General features: G+C 45.4%; 1 protein-coding gene across 1 annotated transcript in view; it reads left to right on the plus strand.

Moving 5' to 3' along the window:
• The first annotated feature begins 2,373 nt into the window (after window positions 1–2,373).
• Window positions 2,374–18,122, plus strand: part of LOC147641127 (kinesin-like protein KIN-7C, mitochondrial) — a 29,897-nt gene continuing 14,148 nt past the window's right edge. The window contains exons 1-15 of the mRNA XM_086818399.1: window positions 2,374–3,351; window positions 3,980–4,077; window positions 5,229–5,318; window positions 5,501–5,553; window positions 5,829–5,894; window positions 6,008–6,061; window positions 6,174–6,233; window positions 6,334–6,412; window positions 6,606–6,673; window positions 6,785–6,847; window positions 7,245–7,349; window positions 7,458–7,562; window positions 7,714–7,821; window positions 8,472–8,618; window positions 8,813–8,995. Of these exons, the coding sequence (XP_086674525.1) occupies window positions 2,984–3,351; window positions 3,980–4,077; window positions 5,229–5,318; window positions 5,501–5,553; window positions 5,829–5,894; window positions 6,008–6,061; window positions 6,174–6,233; window positions 6,334–6,412; window positions 6,606–6,673; window positions 6,785–6,847; window positions 7,245–7,349; window positions 7,458–7,562; window positions 7,714–7,821; window positions 8,472–8,618; window positions 8,813–8,995 (1,647 nt within the window). The 5' untranslated portion in view covers window positions 2,374–2,983. The remainder of the gene's footprint in view (window positions 3,352–3,979; window positions 4,078–5,228; window positions 5,319–5,500; window positions 5,554–5,828; window positions 5,895–6,007; window positions 6,062–6,173; window positions 6,234–6,333; window positions 6,413–6,605; window positions 6,674–6,784; window positions 6,848–7,244; window positions 7,350–7,457; window positions 7,563–7,713; window positions 7,822–8,471; window positions 8,619–8,812; window positions 8,996–18,122) is intronic.

Genomic DNA, 18,122 nt, shown 5'->3' on the forward strand with positions numbered 1-18,122 from the left:
TGTGCTAAATCTGAAGTTGGCATTTTTATTTCCAATTCTCTAATGTGCTAATTTAGAAATCATGGTTCCATTGCTGCGCTACGGCATTTGGTGGTGCTTGAGCTTTTGTCATGGTTCCATTGTTGTGCTACGGCATTTGGTGGTGCTTGAGCTTTGAAAGGTGTGCTAGTGGATCTTGGGTTGTTGAGTGTTTGGTAGTGTTGAGCCTTTTACAAGATGTGTTTTCCTTTCCTTTAAGTGTTAATATTATATATATTTACTTCAAAAAAAAAACAACAAGATGTGCTTTCCTTTGGAATGGGCGGAATGTAAAGCGTTTTTGAGAGGAGGAGCTATGGTTCGTAACCTAAGGGAGGCCACTTTACTATTCACACTGGCCGTTATATGTTGGTGGACGGCATTTGGTGAAAGAGTGTAGGACTAGTGTGAAAATCGGACACACATTTTAATTGATTTTCCAAAAATGAGGAAATCTGCAACAAAGAGGGGGAATCTCGCAGTGGCAGACTACGAAAATCTGCGAAAAAAAAAAATGATTTCGTGGAACGCGGGAAAGAGGGGAGCACGAAAAATGAGAAATTTAAAATGCAAAAATTGCAATCCGTGAGGGTCCGCGATGGCGTGATTTGTTAAGGTCACGATGAAATAATGCTGATCCCCCCCCCCCCCCCGCCCCCCCAAATTTTTTTAAAAATCATGCAGAAGTTATGCTTTTTAGAAAGCTTTTATGTACCTTTCTCTTTATATCGATTCGTCCCTAAAAAAGGAAAAAGAAAAAAACATGTATGATGTATGTATATATCCATATACATGTATATATATATACATACCTCTTTTGCTGCTGCATTCGGACAAGTTACCAATACTCTTCATCTTTCCATTGTATGCCAAATTAGCCTGGTGTTTTTCTAGAGTCACAGGGCTCCCAGCCAATACAAACATTATTGCTTAAAAAAATAAGCAATATTTATCATCTTTTAATCTCCCCTTTGCTTTCTCAAGCCCATTTCTCTGTGTATGTGTACTGACGACGGAAGCAGTATTTATCAATCTTTCCAAGCCCATTTGTGTGTCTCTGTAGTTGATATTCTTCAAACACTTCCTGTGTTTGAAGCTCACCTGTGTTCCAATGCGCGCCCCCCGCAAACATTATTGTATGTTTTTAATATCATCAAATAGTATTGTTTCTGAATAATACAGATCCCCTCACTCCGATTTTTTTAAATAAAATTTTTAAAGAAGCTCACCTGTATTCGAAAATGCCCCCTCTTCGAATCTCACCTCTCGTCAAATAGATCTCTTGGGATTGTTCCTGCTACGTAAGAAAGCTTCTCTCTCCTCCTATGTGCAAAGGTACCCAGCTGCTGTTCTTAACAACCCTTGGATAAATCGCTGCCCACTATTCCCACGGCTCCTTTTCAATCAAAGCCACCCTCTTTTTGCCGGTGAGGTCAGTTCATCCTTCTTTTCTCGCCTGGACGGTTTAAATATCATCCCCTTTCTCACACACACACATCACCGCCCCAAGCCACACTCTTCTCCATCCTCTCTCACACGCCCCAAGCCACACACTCTCTTTTACTCCCCATGTGCAGGAATACCCTCCCTCGCAACCCCAACCCTCCTTTTTGTGCATTCCAAAAATCCCCCTACCATATGCCAGAAGCTACCCACCTAAGGCCACCTCCCATATGACAAAAGGACTCGCCTCCCACATGCCTCCCCCACCATGGTGGAGGCCATTCTCTCTCTCTCCCCTCCGAGCTGACCTCTCTCTTTTGCCCTCTACCTCGCTATGCCTGCTTCCACCTCTCTCTAAGCTCGTTGCCCCCCCCACACCACCGCACCTTCCCCTGTATCGCCTTTCTCATAATCACTCTCTTGCCACCCCATCACCTTCAACATATCACATGCACATTACTAGCACAAGCTCTGTCACCAAACGTGGATGTTTGTTCATGTCAAAAAGCAAGCTTCTGCTTTTCATTAAAAGTGCACATCAGAGTTGGTCATTGGTCAACTGGTCTTGATGTTGGACGGTGTACACACTCTCTTAGTCTCTCTCTAAAAGAAGTACTGCAGGCTGCAGCGAGCTCAAGGTGGTCGAGCAGACTTTTTAGATTGTGACTTCGATTATGCACATCATCATCATCAATTTTAATTACTAAGAGTGAGAGATTGCGATAAGCTGGTCTGAGTCTGGTAAAAAGCAAAAAGCTTTGCCTCACCAAAAGGGGGGCATCACATCTGGTCAGGCGCTAACTTTCATACAGTCTCTTTGGCAAGCCAAGCTGTTACCTAAGGCTAACTGAGGTAAGGCTAAGGCCAAGCTACTTACCCCTCCCGAGTTTCTCCCCTTCTCTCTCTCTCTCTCTCTCTCTCTCTCTCTTCAATATACATTTTACACTTGAGTTCCACAGTGCACACTCTATTGCCTCTTATCGCCTCATGCTTCTTTGGCAAGCTTAAGCTATTAATGCTCTCTGCTTAACTCTCTCTGTAAGCTATCCTCGATTACCACAAGCTTCATGGGTAAGCTAAGCTTAGCTAATTTCTCTCTCTAGAAGCTTTTGACTCTCTCTCTCTCTCTCTCTCTCTCTCATATACATTTCACAAATGTCACACCATTCCCACACCTCCATAGCTCCAAGATTAGGCTCTTCATAAGCTCCTGCATTGCCAGGCTTCTGCATGAACACCCAATAAGCTTTACTTCCATCTCTAGATCCATCTCCATGCAATATCTCTCATGTTCCCACGCCTGTGCAAGTACAAGCAAGCTGAAGCAGCAGCTTTTTTGTCTAAAATCCATCAGGAGGAGGGGAGAAGCTAATCAGCTGACTGCTCTAGATACACTGATAAAAAAGCCCACGAAACATGAAAAGAAAAGCAGCGTTTGTGACGAAACCTTTACTTGAGGTGCAACATAATATAGGCAATCTGTAGGCTCTCATGATTCTTGTGTAAGGGGTATAAAGGGGCAATGGCATCTTCATACAGCAGGAGGCAGAGGTCCAGCTCACCCTTCAGGAGCTTTCACAAGCCAGCATCAGTGGACGGGCACATACAAGGATATTCAAATTTCTTAGCAACCAACACAACCCACTACTCTGCTGCTGGATCTAACCCCATCCCAAGGGGAAGATCGCTCACACCCACCCGGGTTCGAGCCATGACCCCTCCCACCTTCAAGTTTAAATTCGGCTCCCCCTCCTCTCGCCCCACTGGCTTCCATGGCGGACCTTCCCTCTCTTCTTCAGCTATGGAGTTCCATCATCATCAACATCACCAGCAAGCAGCAGGAGATAATAAAGAGAATGTCCTCGTCACAGTCCGTTTCAGGCCTTTAAGGTATTTGGCAGATAATCTACCCAGTGCTTGCATTCTTAAGATGTTTGGCCAGATAATTTCCCAGATAGTGCCTGCATTAATGAGGCAGTTGGGCAGATGATTTCCCAGCAAAGTGCATTACCAAGCATGTTTTTGGGAACTAATTGGACTGGCGGATAGTTGGCTTAAGTCTAGCTCAGTTAATGGCGGACAGTTAGCTTAATCTAGCTCATTGATGTTAACTGAGCTGGATTAAGCTAACTATCGGCTGATCCAATTTGTGGAAGAAGCTGGGTCAATTTGGTCAGGTACATTACCAGTTTGCGTAGCTAGGTTAAGCTAAATACCCACCCAAATCTGGTGTGGATTAAACCGAAATCGACTGAGTAAGATGTTGGCTATGGATTTTCTTGTGAGAAACTGGGAAGGAACGGGATGCTTTAGCTGGATTCTTGTGCCCATCAATTCTCGATGACGGATTCCGGAACCCCAATTAGTGGGAACCTTAATCACAAAAACTGCTAAAAGCTAGCTAATTGTGGACACAGTGTCTAGTGGTTCTACTTTGTTAGGGGTTGGCATTTTAGTTTTGTTGAGATTATGCGATTTGGGGTGTTTGTTATTTTTATTTATTTTGGGTTGGGGACAGTTTGAGGGAGATCCACAGAGGCGATGAAGTTGCATGGTACGCTGATGGGGACACAACAGTTCGCAGCGAATACAACCCCTCGACTGCCTATGGATTCGGTAAGCTTAATCTTTCATAAGTGTATTAGTATGTGTATAATGTGATTTGGCTCGAACCCTAATCTACATAAGTTTTGATTCAATCCAGAGAAGTTAGATCTCTTCTTACATATCTAATCAAACTTATACTTCTACCACAGTTCTTGGGAGAGTTAAATATATTAATTTAGTGATAGGCAATATAGCTTTAGTGGAGAGATCCTGATAGCCCATCAGAGTACATGACCCTCTAAAAGCTGTCCTATATTGTTTAACAAGAGGGAAACCCAACAAACTGATGCATTGTTATCAGAAGTAAGGTTCTTTGTAGCTTGCATCTCTAACATCCCTTGCCTCAATCGATAACGTCGCCCATCGCCCACAAAATCATCTCCACAATACTGATGGGTTCATGATGTGCTTTAGCCTTTAACATATAGTGTGTTTGACTGCTGGGATCTCTTTCTCAAAGATGCCAAAGCTGGTGCAGCTCACAGGTCACATCACAGCTGAAAATCTCTGGCTCCTGAAGACCATGATGACCTGGAATGGTCATGGGTCAGCAATTCCACCTTGGAAAAATCGGTCGTAGCTGATGCGGCTCCCCGCTTTCCAAGTTGGACCTGCTTCCCACCATGAGACCATTCGGCTCTGTCATAGTCCTCAGTCAACAGAGCATGAATCAGAGTCATGGAATCCTGCTCCTTTCTTCCGGGAATTCACACCGGATTCAGACACATCAACAGTTGTAAGAAAAACATTGGCTTGCCTTGGAATGGTTTCTTGCAGAGCTGAGTTGTCCTTATGCTACCGATTTCCTTCTGTCATGGCTGCATCTCTTGAGGACAGTGATGGTTGGGAAAGGCCTCAGCAGGCGTTTTCCTTGGAAAAGGATGTGATTCCCGCTACTCACCCGTTTTCGGGATGTGAAAGGCCCTCCAATGGTCTATCCCTAATCCTTTACATGCTGAAGCATGCCTGTGTTTTGTCCCACATGACTTGGGCTTCTTTTTTTTTTTTTCAATGTATTGATGAACATGTAAATTGAAATCTTGTGCACTTCTGTACTATCTGAAAGTAGAACAATGCCATCTTACACTGTGCAGCTGCCTTGCTGGTATGACTGAGTAACCTTAAGTTTTTAGAGTAATGGGTTTGAATTTGATGTCCAGATCGAGTTTTCGGTCCAGCTACGACAACTAGGGCTGTATATGATGCAGCTGCAAGGCAAGTTGTTCGTGGTGCTATGGAAGGTGTGAATGGTAGGTGGGAGTGTTATGAACAGCCAAAAAGTGCTCAAAGGTGTTCTGCTGTTTTTTTTAGCATGCCTTTGGAATTGAGAGGCCTTTAATCAAAATTGCACGTTTACAAGCAATCATAGCATGGAAGGTTATGACTCTGGTTAGTATATACATTGAAAGCCTGGCTTGCCGCATTGCTACAGGCACTGTTTTTGCATATGGAGTCACAAGCAGTGGGAAGACACACACCATGCATGTAAGCAAATCGTTAGCCTTGAGCTTCTACCTTAGTAAGTTCTGTGTAGCCTTTTTTGCACACCTGTTATGAGTCAGTCTGTTATCTGTAGGACATGCCTTTCCCAATGCACAAGTTTTCTTTCTAGATGACTAGCTGCACCAGTTTCCAAAATCTTCCCTTGATGCCTCTTGTTGATGCATCAAAGAGCTGAATGCCCAGGTGTAAAATCAAGACATAATGCATAAATTGGATACCTAAATGTGTAAACTGGTTGCATTGGATGTGGATGACAGGGCGACCAAAAATCTCCAGGCATCATACCTCTGGCTGTGAAAGATGTTTTCAGCATCATTCAAGATGTAGATATCATGAAACCTTTGAAAAGCCTAAATTTGATGTCTGTTTCATTAGACAATCTGGTGCTGAGGGTCGGGGTTTAATCTTTGCCTAAAGGAAATTTTTATGTGTGCAGACTCCAGGTCGAGAGTACCTTCTAAGGGTTTCATACTTGGAAATCTATAATGAGGCCAGTTCTTTGCCTTAATTATATTTCCATAAGTGCATTTCTACAACATGAATATAAATTTAAGGAAGGCGGAGGAAATTTGTTTTTAACATACATGGTCAGTTTCGTGCAGGTCATTAACGATCTGTTAGATCCGGCTGGACAAAATCTTCGAATAAGGGAAGATTTGCAGGTAGAATTTTGTGTGTGATTGTCTCTGTTCCTGAAATTTGTATATACAATCTAGTGGGATAAATGTGTAGCAAAACAATCATGCTTTGGTTTTTATGTAGGGAACCTATGTGGAGGGGGTGAAGGAGGAGGTGGTCCTATCTCCCACCCATGCCCTTTCATTGATTGCAGCAGGAGAAGGTATTAAGCAGTGTGTCTTGTGACACTCATGTTCAGCCCCTCACAAATGTCAACAAACTTAATATACAACAATAAAGACCCAGTTTAACCACCTTATGTGGGTCATTCATTCTGCCAATTTTAACTTAATCATGTCTATACTTCATTATTTGTATGCACCTTACAAATGGTGCAATGGTTTTTGTGGATATAGAACATCGCCATGTGGGTTCAAACAATTTTAACTTGTTCAGCAGTCGGAGTCATACAATCTTCACACTGGTATGTTCTGGTAGTGGCACCAATTTTTGTTGTTAACAAAGACTAGTGTATTGGCCTTGTATATGTGACACTCCCAATAACTTGTAATCAACTGTGTTCTCTCTTGTTCAGACGATTGAGAGCAGTTCACGGACAGGAGATTATTATGATGATGAAACTATTCTATCACAACTGGTAATGCTGAACAACTGTCATTCCGTTTATTAGTTTACATTGTTTGAAATCAATGCTCCAACCTTGGTCCGGTAGAGGTGTGTGCGCAGATTAGTAATGTGGACATCGAGGGGGGGTGTTAGAAATCAATGCTCCATACTGATTATTGTGCCCTCGGGATTTGGTTAGCTCATAACTGTAATGCCTGCTTTATGAGGAGCATTCATGTTTGAGCAGCCCAGACGTTTGGCATCCTGGTTTAGACACAGGATAAGATGTTTTGGTGCTTAAACATGGTTGCTCCTCCCAAAAGGAGGCTAGCTAGCGGAATCCAAGTACACAATAACAATAATGAGGGTGGAGCATTGATTTCTAACAAATGCGATCTTTTGAGTTTAAGCTAATAAGTCCTTTGCAGAACCTGATTGATCTAGCAGGATCAGAGAGTTCTAAAACAGAAACCACTGGACTAAGAAGGAAAGAAGGGTCCTACATCAACAAAAGTTTATTGACACTTGGCACTGTGAGCTATTCATTTGCCCTTATTTACAAAGTTCTTGTTAAAATTATTGTGGGGGGGGGCACCATCTAGCAAGGGACTTCTGTGCTAGCTTTTGTGGGAACCATGCAGGTCATTGGAAAGCTGAGCGATTTGAAAGCTTCACATGTTCCCTTTCGGGACTCTAAGTTGACTCGCCTGCTGCAATCCTCTCTGAGCGGGCATGGACGCGTATCGGTAACGCCCATTTGTGGCTTTTTCTCTCCTTTCTTCAATTTTGAACTGTTTACCAAAAAATCAAGTCTCAGGCGTTTTGATTTCTTTACTCTTTTTACATTAAGGATGATTCGGACGAACATTAGATTCTTATTCAAGTTTGGTTGTTCAGTTGATCTGCACCCTTACTCCAGCATCAAGTAACATTGAGGAGACACACAACACTCTAAAGTTTGCTCATAGAGCCAAACGTGTGGCCATTTATGCTGCTCCCAATCGAGTGAGAAGCTTAACCTTTCGCTTGCTTATTCTATATGGCTGGTCATGTGGTAGAAACTAAATCATGTAGGTGTGTGCATGTCGAGTATGTGTGTACGTATATATATACATACACACATTTATTTATATGTATATATATGTGTGTGTATATATTACGTATACATATATATACTATATACATACCATACACACACACATATATATCATTATACATATACATATACATATATGTGTGTGTATGTGTGTGTACACAACACATTTATACATACATACATACATATACAAATATATATATACACACGCATGCGCGCGCACACACACATCTATGTGTATATATATATGTATGTATGTATGTATGTATGTACACACACATATATAGATGCGTATATATGCGCACACTTATATGTATTATGTATATGTATGTATGTATATATATATACACATATATGCACGTGCGTGTGTGTGTGTGTATATATATATATATATATAGAGAGAGAGAGAGAGAGAGAGAGAGAGAGAGAGAGAGAGGAGGCTCTTTTGCATTTTTACATATAATATAAAACACCATGTCACGAAAAAAAAGAGAGAGGCTCTTTTGAACACTAAAATGAGTTTAAACTAAAGCACTTATACCTCTGCTGTTTGATGAAGATCATGGATGAGAAATCTCTCATAAAGCAGTACCAAAAAGAGATTTCTATCCTGAAGCAGGAGCTGGATCAATTGAGGAGGGGTATGTTTGATAAATCGTACCATTTTAGTACTACTCAGGAAGATTTGCTTAGTCTTCGCCAACAGGTTTGTAATCCTCCAGTTCTGTCATGATCTTATGCATTCCTAAGTCTCCCTTTCACCTATCATGCCTCATTTTGGACTGCCCTTGTTAAGATTCTGCCAGCCTGTCTGCATGCATGCTTTGTGCATAGGCATGAGTGCTTGGATCTGAGCATGTTGATGGAAGAATTTCATACTGAATGATTATACGCATGCAGTTGGAGGCAGGGCAAGTGAAGCTCCAATCAAGGTTGGAGGAAGAAGAACAAGCAAAGGCTGCTCTGCTGGGCAGAATACAGAGACTTACAAAGCTGATCCTTGTCTCCACCAAAAACAGTACTATATTACAAGAGCCGGAGCAACAAGGTCATAGGAGACGGCATTCATTTGGAGAAGAAGATGTAAGTTGATCCAGCAAAGCCTGGTGTTTTTCCACGTCAAACTGAATGCATATGCCTTACAAAATTGCCATCTGGCATCATATTAATTTCTTTATTTTTCAACACTAACTTGGGAGAGAGAGAGAGAGAGAGAGAGAGAGAGAGAGAGAGAGAGAGGATTATTAATGTCGTCCTCAGGGGGTGAAATGGCCCGTGAGACCGATGATGATGCAAGATGTGTCTGTCTGGTGGTGGGGGATGCATAAGTCATCCCCTATAACCTAAACAAATCATTATGAAAATAAAAAATAAACGATAACTCCAAGGTACGCTGAGAAGACACTCATACAATGAAGGCATGATACGCCAAAGCCTGTTAGGGCTGTAGAGCCGTCATAGTCAAGCCCGTGACCTTCATGATCCATATGACAGAATTGAATTGGAGGGAATGGTTTTTCACTCAGAATCCCAATGACGGAACCATGATGTAAGTATGAGAGAGAGAAAGAAAGAAAGTTATATTAACGTCTATGGAAGACCCCAAGGGCCTACGAGACCAAAAATAATACAATGGTACCATGGATATATTGAGCCATGGAAAACTGAAAGAAAAAGTAAAACGAAAACATTTGACAGTACATGTGATCAATAGATGATCTTGTGTAGAGTGAGATATGCTGTGATCAGCTAATGACGATACTCACCTTGGCCAGAACTGATCTGATGGTGGAGTGAATTTCAAGCCTCTGTGATGGGAGCGTGTCATGTCGGCGGAGAACCTCACGAATCTGTCTGTGTGTGGTGGAGGGACCCAATGCTCTGGGACCCAATGCTCTGGGTCAGGGAGGTCTGGCTCGCAGAATGGATCGAGCTCTTGCGCTAAGAACTCCTTTGGGGCGTGGAGCATGGGTATGGGTGGTGGGCTCTGATGTCCTAGTAGAGGAATTGTTGTGGGCAGTGGATTCCGATGTGGATGTGTGCACCACAAAGAAATCTGTGATGGCTCTGTTAGCACATTCATCCCCAGATTCTGCTCTTTTATGGTGCCCATTTGGTCCCTTTTGCATGGCCCTTGCTTGTGGGCTGGCCACCCCTTTTTCTAGTATTTTTCTGGGATTTTTCCCAGCCTTTCTGGCATTTTCTAGTCGGCCTTGTCCAGTAGCTCCAATCGGCCTGTTTTGCAGCTCCAGTCGGCCAGCTTCCCCCTACTATAAATAGTGGGTGCTAGCCTCTCATTTCTCATTCAGTCTTGTACATATTTTGCTCCCTCACTTATGAGACTTGTAGTGTCTCTTGCTTGGGACTGTTTTGCTTTAGTATATTCAGCATAGTTTTCTCCATCTCTCTCTCTCTCTCTCTCTCTCTCTCTCTCTCTCTCTCGCACTCTCTGTTCAGCACATTCTAGTGCCACTTTGCTTCCGCTCTGTGCACTCTTTCATGGTATCATCGCTCCCGGTTTAGCAACCTCTTTGTTGCCCCAGATTCAGCATTGTTCTCAGCACCCTCTCCTCTGCGTTTTCTCTCAGATTTGCAGCCCTTTGCTGCTGCGTTTTCTGGACAGCACCTGCTGGTCTTTTCGCCTACAGATTGGCTTCATCAACACAGCCATCAGGTACTTGTTGACCAGCGTTTTCTTTTCCACGTTGAGATTGGACATAGGCAGCGTGTTTTTTCAAGACAACAGCCTTTTGTGTGCTGCGTTTTCCTCTCCAGTGGGCTTTCCCCTTTGCAGAGGGAGTCTGTGGTGTTGCAGGCTTTGGTGGCACTCTTGGTACCTGTGGAGGACACTTCTTCTTCAGAGTTTGTGCATTTTTTGAGATTGAGCCCAAGCTTTTGTGATGGCTACACCAACTTCTTTGCATATGTTTGCTGAGTCTACCAAGTTGGATGGTTCTAACTACACCCTATGGAAGGTGAAGGTGAAATCGGCCTTGCGTGGCGTGGATCTTTGGGATTGGCTTGATCAAAGAGGGTTATCTTATGAAGGATAACTGCTTATGTGTGGTGAAGGAAATGCGTCCAAAGGTTATGGAGGAATGTCACGCTCCACCTTATGCTGGTCATAGAGGTATCATGCCTACTATACGCATGATTGAGAGATATTTCTTTTGGCCAAGCATGCGTAAAGACATTGAGGCATATGTACGTGCATGTCTTACTTGCCAAAAGGTGAAATTTGACAGGCAAAAGCCTCCAGGTTTGCTTCAGCCATTGCCTATTCCCTCGCAGCCATGGGAAAGTATTACTATGGACTTTGTTATGGACTTGCCTAGATCCCAGCATGGGAATGATGCTATTTGGACCATTGTGGATAGGTTTAGTAAGCAAGCTCACTTATTGCCCGTCAAGAAAACCATTAAAGTTGATCATATGGTGAAGCTTTTTCTTGCTAACATCTTCAAGCATCATGATATGCTTAAGTCCATTGTTGGGGATAGAGATCCCAGGACTACGAGCCTCTTCTGGAGGGCTTTAATTGATAACATGGGCACTAAACTTGAGTTTTCATCAGCTTATCATCCCCAAACGGATGGCCAAAGTGAAGCTGCAAATTCAGCCGTGTTGGATTTGTTGAAGTGTTATGTGGTAGATCAAAAGACTGCATGGGAGAAGTATCTTTCACTTGTAGAGTTTGCCTACAACAACACAGTTTATGCCTCCACGGGAAAGGCCCCGTTTGAGATTATTTATGGTAGAGTGGTCTTACCACCCATCCTTCGTAGAAAGAATGAGATTTTTGCAGCTGATGAGTATGTGCGTGACTTGGATGTAGCCTTTGCTCAGGTGCGGACAGCCATTGCAAGGTCACAAGATGAGCATAAAAGGGCTACTGACAAGCATAGGAGAGACATGCAAGTCAAGGAAGGTGATTGGGTATTGTTGAAATTTGAGAAAGCTAGGCTTCGGAAGAGGCGAGGACGAGAGGGATCATATCCAAAGCTTTCTACTCGATATTATGGACCCTTCCAAGTGATTGACAAGATCAATGAAGTGTCCTTCATGCTTGCTTTACCCAGCCATTGGAAGATTCACAATGCTTTTCATGTGAGTCTTTTGCGGAAGTATGTGGGGCCAAATCCAGAGGAGCCTGTCACAGAAGATCCGCCATACGTTGATTAGCTTGAGGAGATTCTTCAGCTAGAGCAGATTGTATTTCACAAGAAGAGAAAGTTACCACATGGGAAGCTTTTCCGGAGATACCTTGTGAAATTTAAAAATTATTTACCAATTGATGCAAAGTGGGTAGATGAGGATTATTTTGCTGACCACCCTCAGCTTCTACAAGCATATCTTGAGGCTTTTCAGTTGAGGTCAACTATTTAGAAGCCCGGGGAGATGTCACCATTTGGTCCATCTCCATTTCTGGAGCCACTTCTATGGGACTGTCACTCCATAGAGCGGCCAGATTTGTGCCATGTTCACATGGGGCCAGGCCAGTGTCCCATGTGAAAGGGCCAGTTTTATGGTGTCACATGGACGGGAGCCAGATCAGTGCCACCCGTGTGTGCGACCAGTGCTGCGTCACATGGACGGGAACCAATTTTGTGTCACCCGTGTGTGATTTGCTTCGTGCTGTATGGACGGGAGCCTGTTGGTGCCACCCGTGTATGGCCAGGATGGTGTCTTACCTATGGGATTGTCACTCCATAGGAAGACCAAGACATATTTATTTATATTTGTCGCGTCAATTTTGTGCCCGACAAGAACCTCTTGTACAAGTTTCATGAAAGGAAGATTTCGTCCACTATTTGTGCACATGCATTTATGCCTGCATGCATAAATTTACTTTTGCATGACTTGTTTGCGTGTGTCTGCCTGTTATGCCGTGCCAGGACACTGCACGACGGGGATGCCCCCAGCGTACCGTGGAATGCTGTTTGCTGACTTGGTGGTGTGGCGTGTGAACAGGTGGTAAGTATTTTCTTTTTTTCCTTTTTAAAAGGTAAAATCCATAAACTAGAGTAAACCTTAATTTTTTATAAGCTAATGTGTTCACACACATTTAAAGTTGGGCTGGACATTTACTTTCTAGTGTGGGTGCCCATAAGTGTTAATTATGTATTAAGGTTTTATAACCTTTGATAAGGCTTTTGCATGGAACATTATTGAAAATTCCCCACGTGGTGGGTTGGTGGCCTCTTTTCTCTCCATCGCCTGCAGCCTATTTCTATCCATCGCCTGTACCCGCCTAAAGCTGCCCATGCCTCCTTGCTGCTGGCTGTACCTGGCTGCTGTACCCGCCTGTACTTGCCCTGTACCTACTTGCTGTACACGCCTTGCAGCCCTGCTGTACACGCCTGGCAGCCCTGCAGTACCCGCCACACAGCCCTGCTGGCTGCCCATGCTTGTACCAGCTGTTGTACCTGCCTGAAGCTGCCCACATGTACCTGTTGGCTGCCTTGGTGTACTTGCTGTACCTGTTGGCTGCCCTGTACTTGCTGTACTTGCTGGTTGCCCTTGTGTACCTGCTGTACCTGCTGCAAGTACAGGTACCTGCATTGTACCTGGCTGATTATACTTGCACATGTGTGAAGGACCTAAAGTGCTTGATTGTACCTGGTACAAATTGTACCGGTTGTATCTGGATTGTAGCTCTTTTTCTCATTTGAATAAATCTGAAATTTGCTAATTTAAATTCAGAAAATGCTTTAAGTTGTGTAGTGCAGAAGCATGGCATGTATATGCTGACCATGTTCAGGAGATTCTTCCTGGTGTGGCTAGTATATTTCCCTGTGTGGTGTTGTTAACCGCGTTCTCAGAGCTTCTGAGAGCCAGTGAAGGTTAGACTCACCAGGGAATTTGGGAGCGAAGCTCATTGGAGAGAACCAGACCATGTTTCTTCTGCGGTGTACCCTTGGCCTGCGTTAGTGCGGGCGTGCCTGTTGGTGCACGGTCCCAAAAGACCAGTGAAAGGCAGGTGTCCACCCAGTGAAGGTGGAAATGAGCCTGTGATTTGGAGCTATTCTGCCCAACACCTCTTCATCGACTTGAACTGTGGTATGGGCGGCTGCTGAGGGATATGGTAGAGGCTCTTTGCATATGTGTGCCATGTTTGTGGATCCTCAATCGGGGTACGAGGGCGAGGCTCTCATCCTGCGCCATGCAGTGGTTGCATCTCTGCTCATGAGTAGGTGGTATATATCCCAGTTCTGTGCCTCCTTATATGCACGCCTCTTACGGCGTGTGAGGGTCCTCATCTGTCGGCTCGCCTGTCTCTGTGTAATGGTCCCCAAAGTTCTCTGGGCACGGAGGTGTCTATATAGATCTTTGCACTCATCATCATACCACCGATTCTGGGGCATGCTCCCAGATCTATCTGTGTGTGCAATGTGTGTATGATGGGGGAAGCTGCGGGTGGCAGCGGCCAGCCGTATGTAGTAGAGATGACAACTAAGTGGTGAGTGTGTCTAGAGGTGACAAGGGATCCATCTGGAGTAGCAGCCCATCATATACATGATGCTCATATATGTCTGCCAAGTCATGGGTGAAGTAGAAAGTTGTATGCGATGCCTGTGTGGGCTGTGTGGGTGCTGGTGTGGAGCTCGCCAGTGACGGTAAGAGGTACATGTGATCCGCACCAATAGGACAGGGGGGAATGGTGAAAGATGTCACTGCCTGTGTGGTCTCCATGGACCCCATGATGTAGTCCACTATGCTACCCCCCCCCCTGCCCCCCTTTATCGTGGAAAGCATGTCAGTGCTCCTAAATCCTGCCACTGTCTCATCCCGTTATAAATAACGAGATGGTGTCGCGCTCCCAGCTCAAGTAAGTGATGACCATATCTGGTGTTATCCGGCCCCATGTCCTCTAACACCTTGCAAGCTCCCGTGTCCTCCACCTCTAGTGTGTGCATCACCTCGAGGTGCTTGAAATCATAAATGTCGCATTGTCGGCTCTGTGTTCATGCATTGAAGTCCCCCATAAGGAGGACTTCCCCCAGGTTGGAGTAGTGTATGATCTCATCTTCAAGGGCTGCATATGGTGCACCACTCTCCCAATGGCCCTGTGTCCTCCTCCTCCCCTCTACTCTGTGTCCTCCTCCTCCCCTCTACTCTCCTCCTCTGCTGTCATGGCATATCTCGATCCTCTAGGATCCTTGTAAGGTCGTCATCCAAATAGATGGGATCTCCCTGTGATCCTCGTAGAATCACCCTCTTCCTCATGAAGGTGACCCTCTCCGTCTCTCCTGCAAACTGTAGGATGAGGGCTCGCTTGCGTGTTGAGTCTTTCCCAACACTCCATGCTTTGGTGAAGGGGAGAGGGTCCTCTTCCCTGTAGCCGAGCTTCATGCATAGAAGCTGTCCATCTTTCTCGGGAGTGGAGTCGGGTGTCTCGGCTATACCTGTGACTCGAACGTTGAGGTGGCGGGCATGCCTCATCTTCTCCTCCTCAATGGTGGTGTGAATGATTTGGTGTTCTTCCCTTTGAGTCTCCTCCCTCACTTCTTTACGGATGTTCTTCTTCACCACTTCAACCCATCCTGATTGCTTGGCTTCGAGTTTTTCCTCCATGTCCTTTGTGATCTCCTTGGAGATCTCTTCTTTGATGGCCGTGAGAGTGTTGTCATTGATCTCCCCTTCTTCCTTCTCGGTGTTCTTGACGGCTACCAGTTCCACTTTCAATGCACTCACCTCCTCCTTGAGTGCCGTGTTCTCTTGTTCAAGGTCCGTGACCCGTGCTTCGAGGGCCATGATGTGCCGGTGTAATTTGTTCTCCACCTCATTGAGGTTGGAATCGGATGTCTTCTTGTTCTCCTTGATTAGTGTCTTCATTGCCGTCTCGAGGGTCTCGAGCTTCTCTTGGAGACTCGGAGCCATTCCTCGAGATTACTCTGCAGCTCTTCCCACAGGCAGGGAGTAGCGAGGGAGAGAAATGAAATGAAATGATATGTATTAGCGTCTCTAAGAGACCATAGTGGCCTATGAGACCAAAATTGAGAGTACATTTGAAGTTGGTGTCTCATCAAAGAGAACAACTAAATGAGACTAAAAAGTACAATAAACTGATTGTCCTAGAGTTATAAGAACAGAACTGTAAGACTCCGAGATGATACCAAGTAGAAAATATTGGAAAATATTGAAAAATGTATATCAGGTAGATCCATGTATGCTGATCAGTTGAAGTGTTGCCCTCTCCTTAGATCAAGTATCTCCGCCATGGGGTTGTCTAGAATGGAGAGGTCATAGAAGCGAGGTAGGCGCCTTCGATGCCGAGCAATAATGGCTCTGGTCTGGTGATGGTGAGGATACCGTGGTCGGGATGGGCGTGGCCGACGAGCACGACATAAGATATCTGCTCTATCAGTGGTGACTCCCTGGGAGCATGGTCGGTGCCCTGATGGCCCAATGGAGGAGGTATCAGGAGGTGTGTGGGTTGGGTTGCTGGTGCTGGTGCCGAAGAAATCTGTCAGGGTCCTCTGCCTAGGTACATCATGGCTCGGCCTCCTGTTTGCCAAGAGGGTCTCTCTGTGGTGTCTCCTGAGCTCAAGTAGAAACAATCCCAGGCATCTGTGATCCTCAAACTCCATGACCCTGCGTAACGGCAAAACCCTCTCGGAAGAGGCAGTGATATCTCCCTCGGATCTCATAATAGACTGTACATCGGCAAATGTAGTGTTCCTCTGTCTCTACCTCCTGGTAGCAAAGCTGACAAATACGGTCATCCAAGATCTGATGCACATATCACCCTGTCTCAAGCGCAGCTGGTGTTATGAGGTCCGGATCTGTCCAATGGCACAACGTATCCCATGTGATAGGTGTACATCCATGTACGCCGGGGGGGTGATAAAATCATCCGGTGAGGTGTAGAAAATGGCTCTTGTAATGAGCCATTTTCGTGCCCAAGGGCTCAAGGGGGCTAGTCCATGTTCACTCTGTGTCCACTCTGATGATATCCATCCTGATCACCATGTTTTGCTCTGAGCGGGTGAGATCCAAAAATGGACAATCCAGACTGTACTAAAAGGGTGGTAGTGCCTCTATCCGCAAACCATGATCTCATCTGAGCGTACCAACAATGAGTATCTCCATCCTCTGCCAACTGCCAACTGTATGGATGAGGTCAATGCCAACCGGGAGTACCTCTGCTGAGGGAGCTCCCATAGCCGCTGTAAAAAGGTAACTGCCTAGAATAGGGCCTCAGTTACTACTGGTGGGGCACCCAGCTCAGCCTGAACAATCTCATGTGGTACTGATGATTTGCTCCGAATCATGTGGGCAATCATCATAATCAATGGTCTCTCCATTTGCCTCCATCCCTCATCTGTCCCTCTGTGAGATCTGTGATGTATACTGGGCCCCCAAATTGGAGCTCCGTACAGGAGGGTCGGTGTGACAAGCGTATCAAATAGCCACAATTTGGTGCGTGGCTTCTGAAACTGTATGTGTGCACATTGCCTCTCAAGTGCCCCCAAGGTTGCATGCCCTCTAGCTAATCTAGCTGCTGCTGCCTCCTTCAGGGAGAAACGTGGTCTTGTGAAAGTAACTCCCAAGTAGACATATGAGAGAGAGAGAGAGAGAGAGAGAGAGAGAGAGAGAGAGAGAGAGAGAGAAATGAAATGAAATGTTATATTAACGTCTTCAAAAGGCCAAAGTGACCGATGAGAGAGAGAGAGAGTTATGTTGCTGCCTTGGGGGCCTGAGGAAGGGTGGGTGGGAACAGCAGCGAATGCTGGAGAACAGGGGCGAATGCTGGCGAACAGGGGCGAACATGGGTGAATGCAGGTGGGCGAACAGGGAGACGGGCAGGGTGCGCTAGAGAGAGAGAGAGAGAGAGAGAGAGAGAGAGAGAGAGTGAGTATTTCTGGCAGCGCAAGCAGGCTAGCACAGCAGCTCCTGGCGCGGCACAGGGGGTGCGCAGCACAAGCAGGGCAGCTCGGGTGGGGATAGGCATAGCACAGCGCGAACAGGGCAACGCTAGGCGCAGCACAGCCAGGGTGCGCAGCGCAGGCAGGGCAGGACCACCAGCACGTAGCGCGAGCAGAGAGAGCTTGCGCGATGTCATGCCATGGACCTTGCGAGAAAGAAAGAAAGCTGTGGCGCGAGCAGGGAGAAGACCACCAGCGCGTAGTGCGAGCAGAGAGAGAGAGAGAGAGAGAGAGAGAGAGAGAGAGAGAGAGAGAGAGAGAGAGAGAGAGAGAGTTATATT

This window comes from Cibotium barometz, chromosome 2 (assembly GCF_041138505.1).
Source record: "Cibotium barometz isolate CiBa-2024 chromosome 2, ASM4113850v1, whole genome shotgun sequence".
Classification (NCBI taxonomy): Eukaryota; Viridiplantae; Streptophyta; class Polypodiopsida; order Cyatheales; family Cibotiaceae; genus Cibotium; species Cibotium barometz.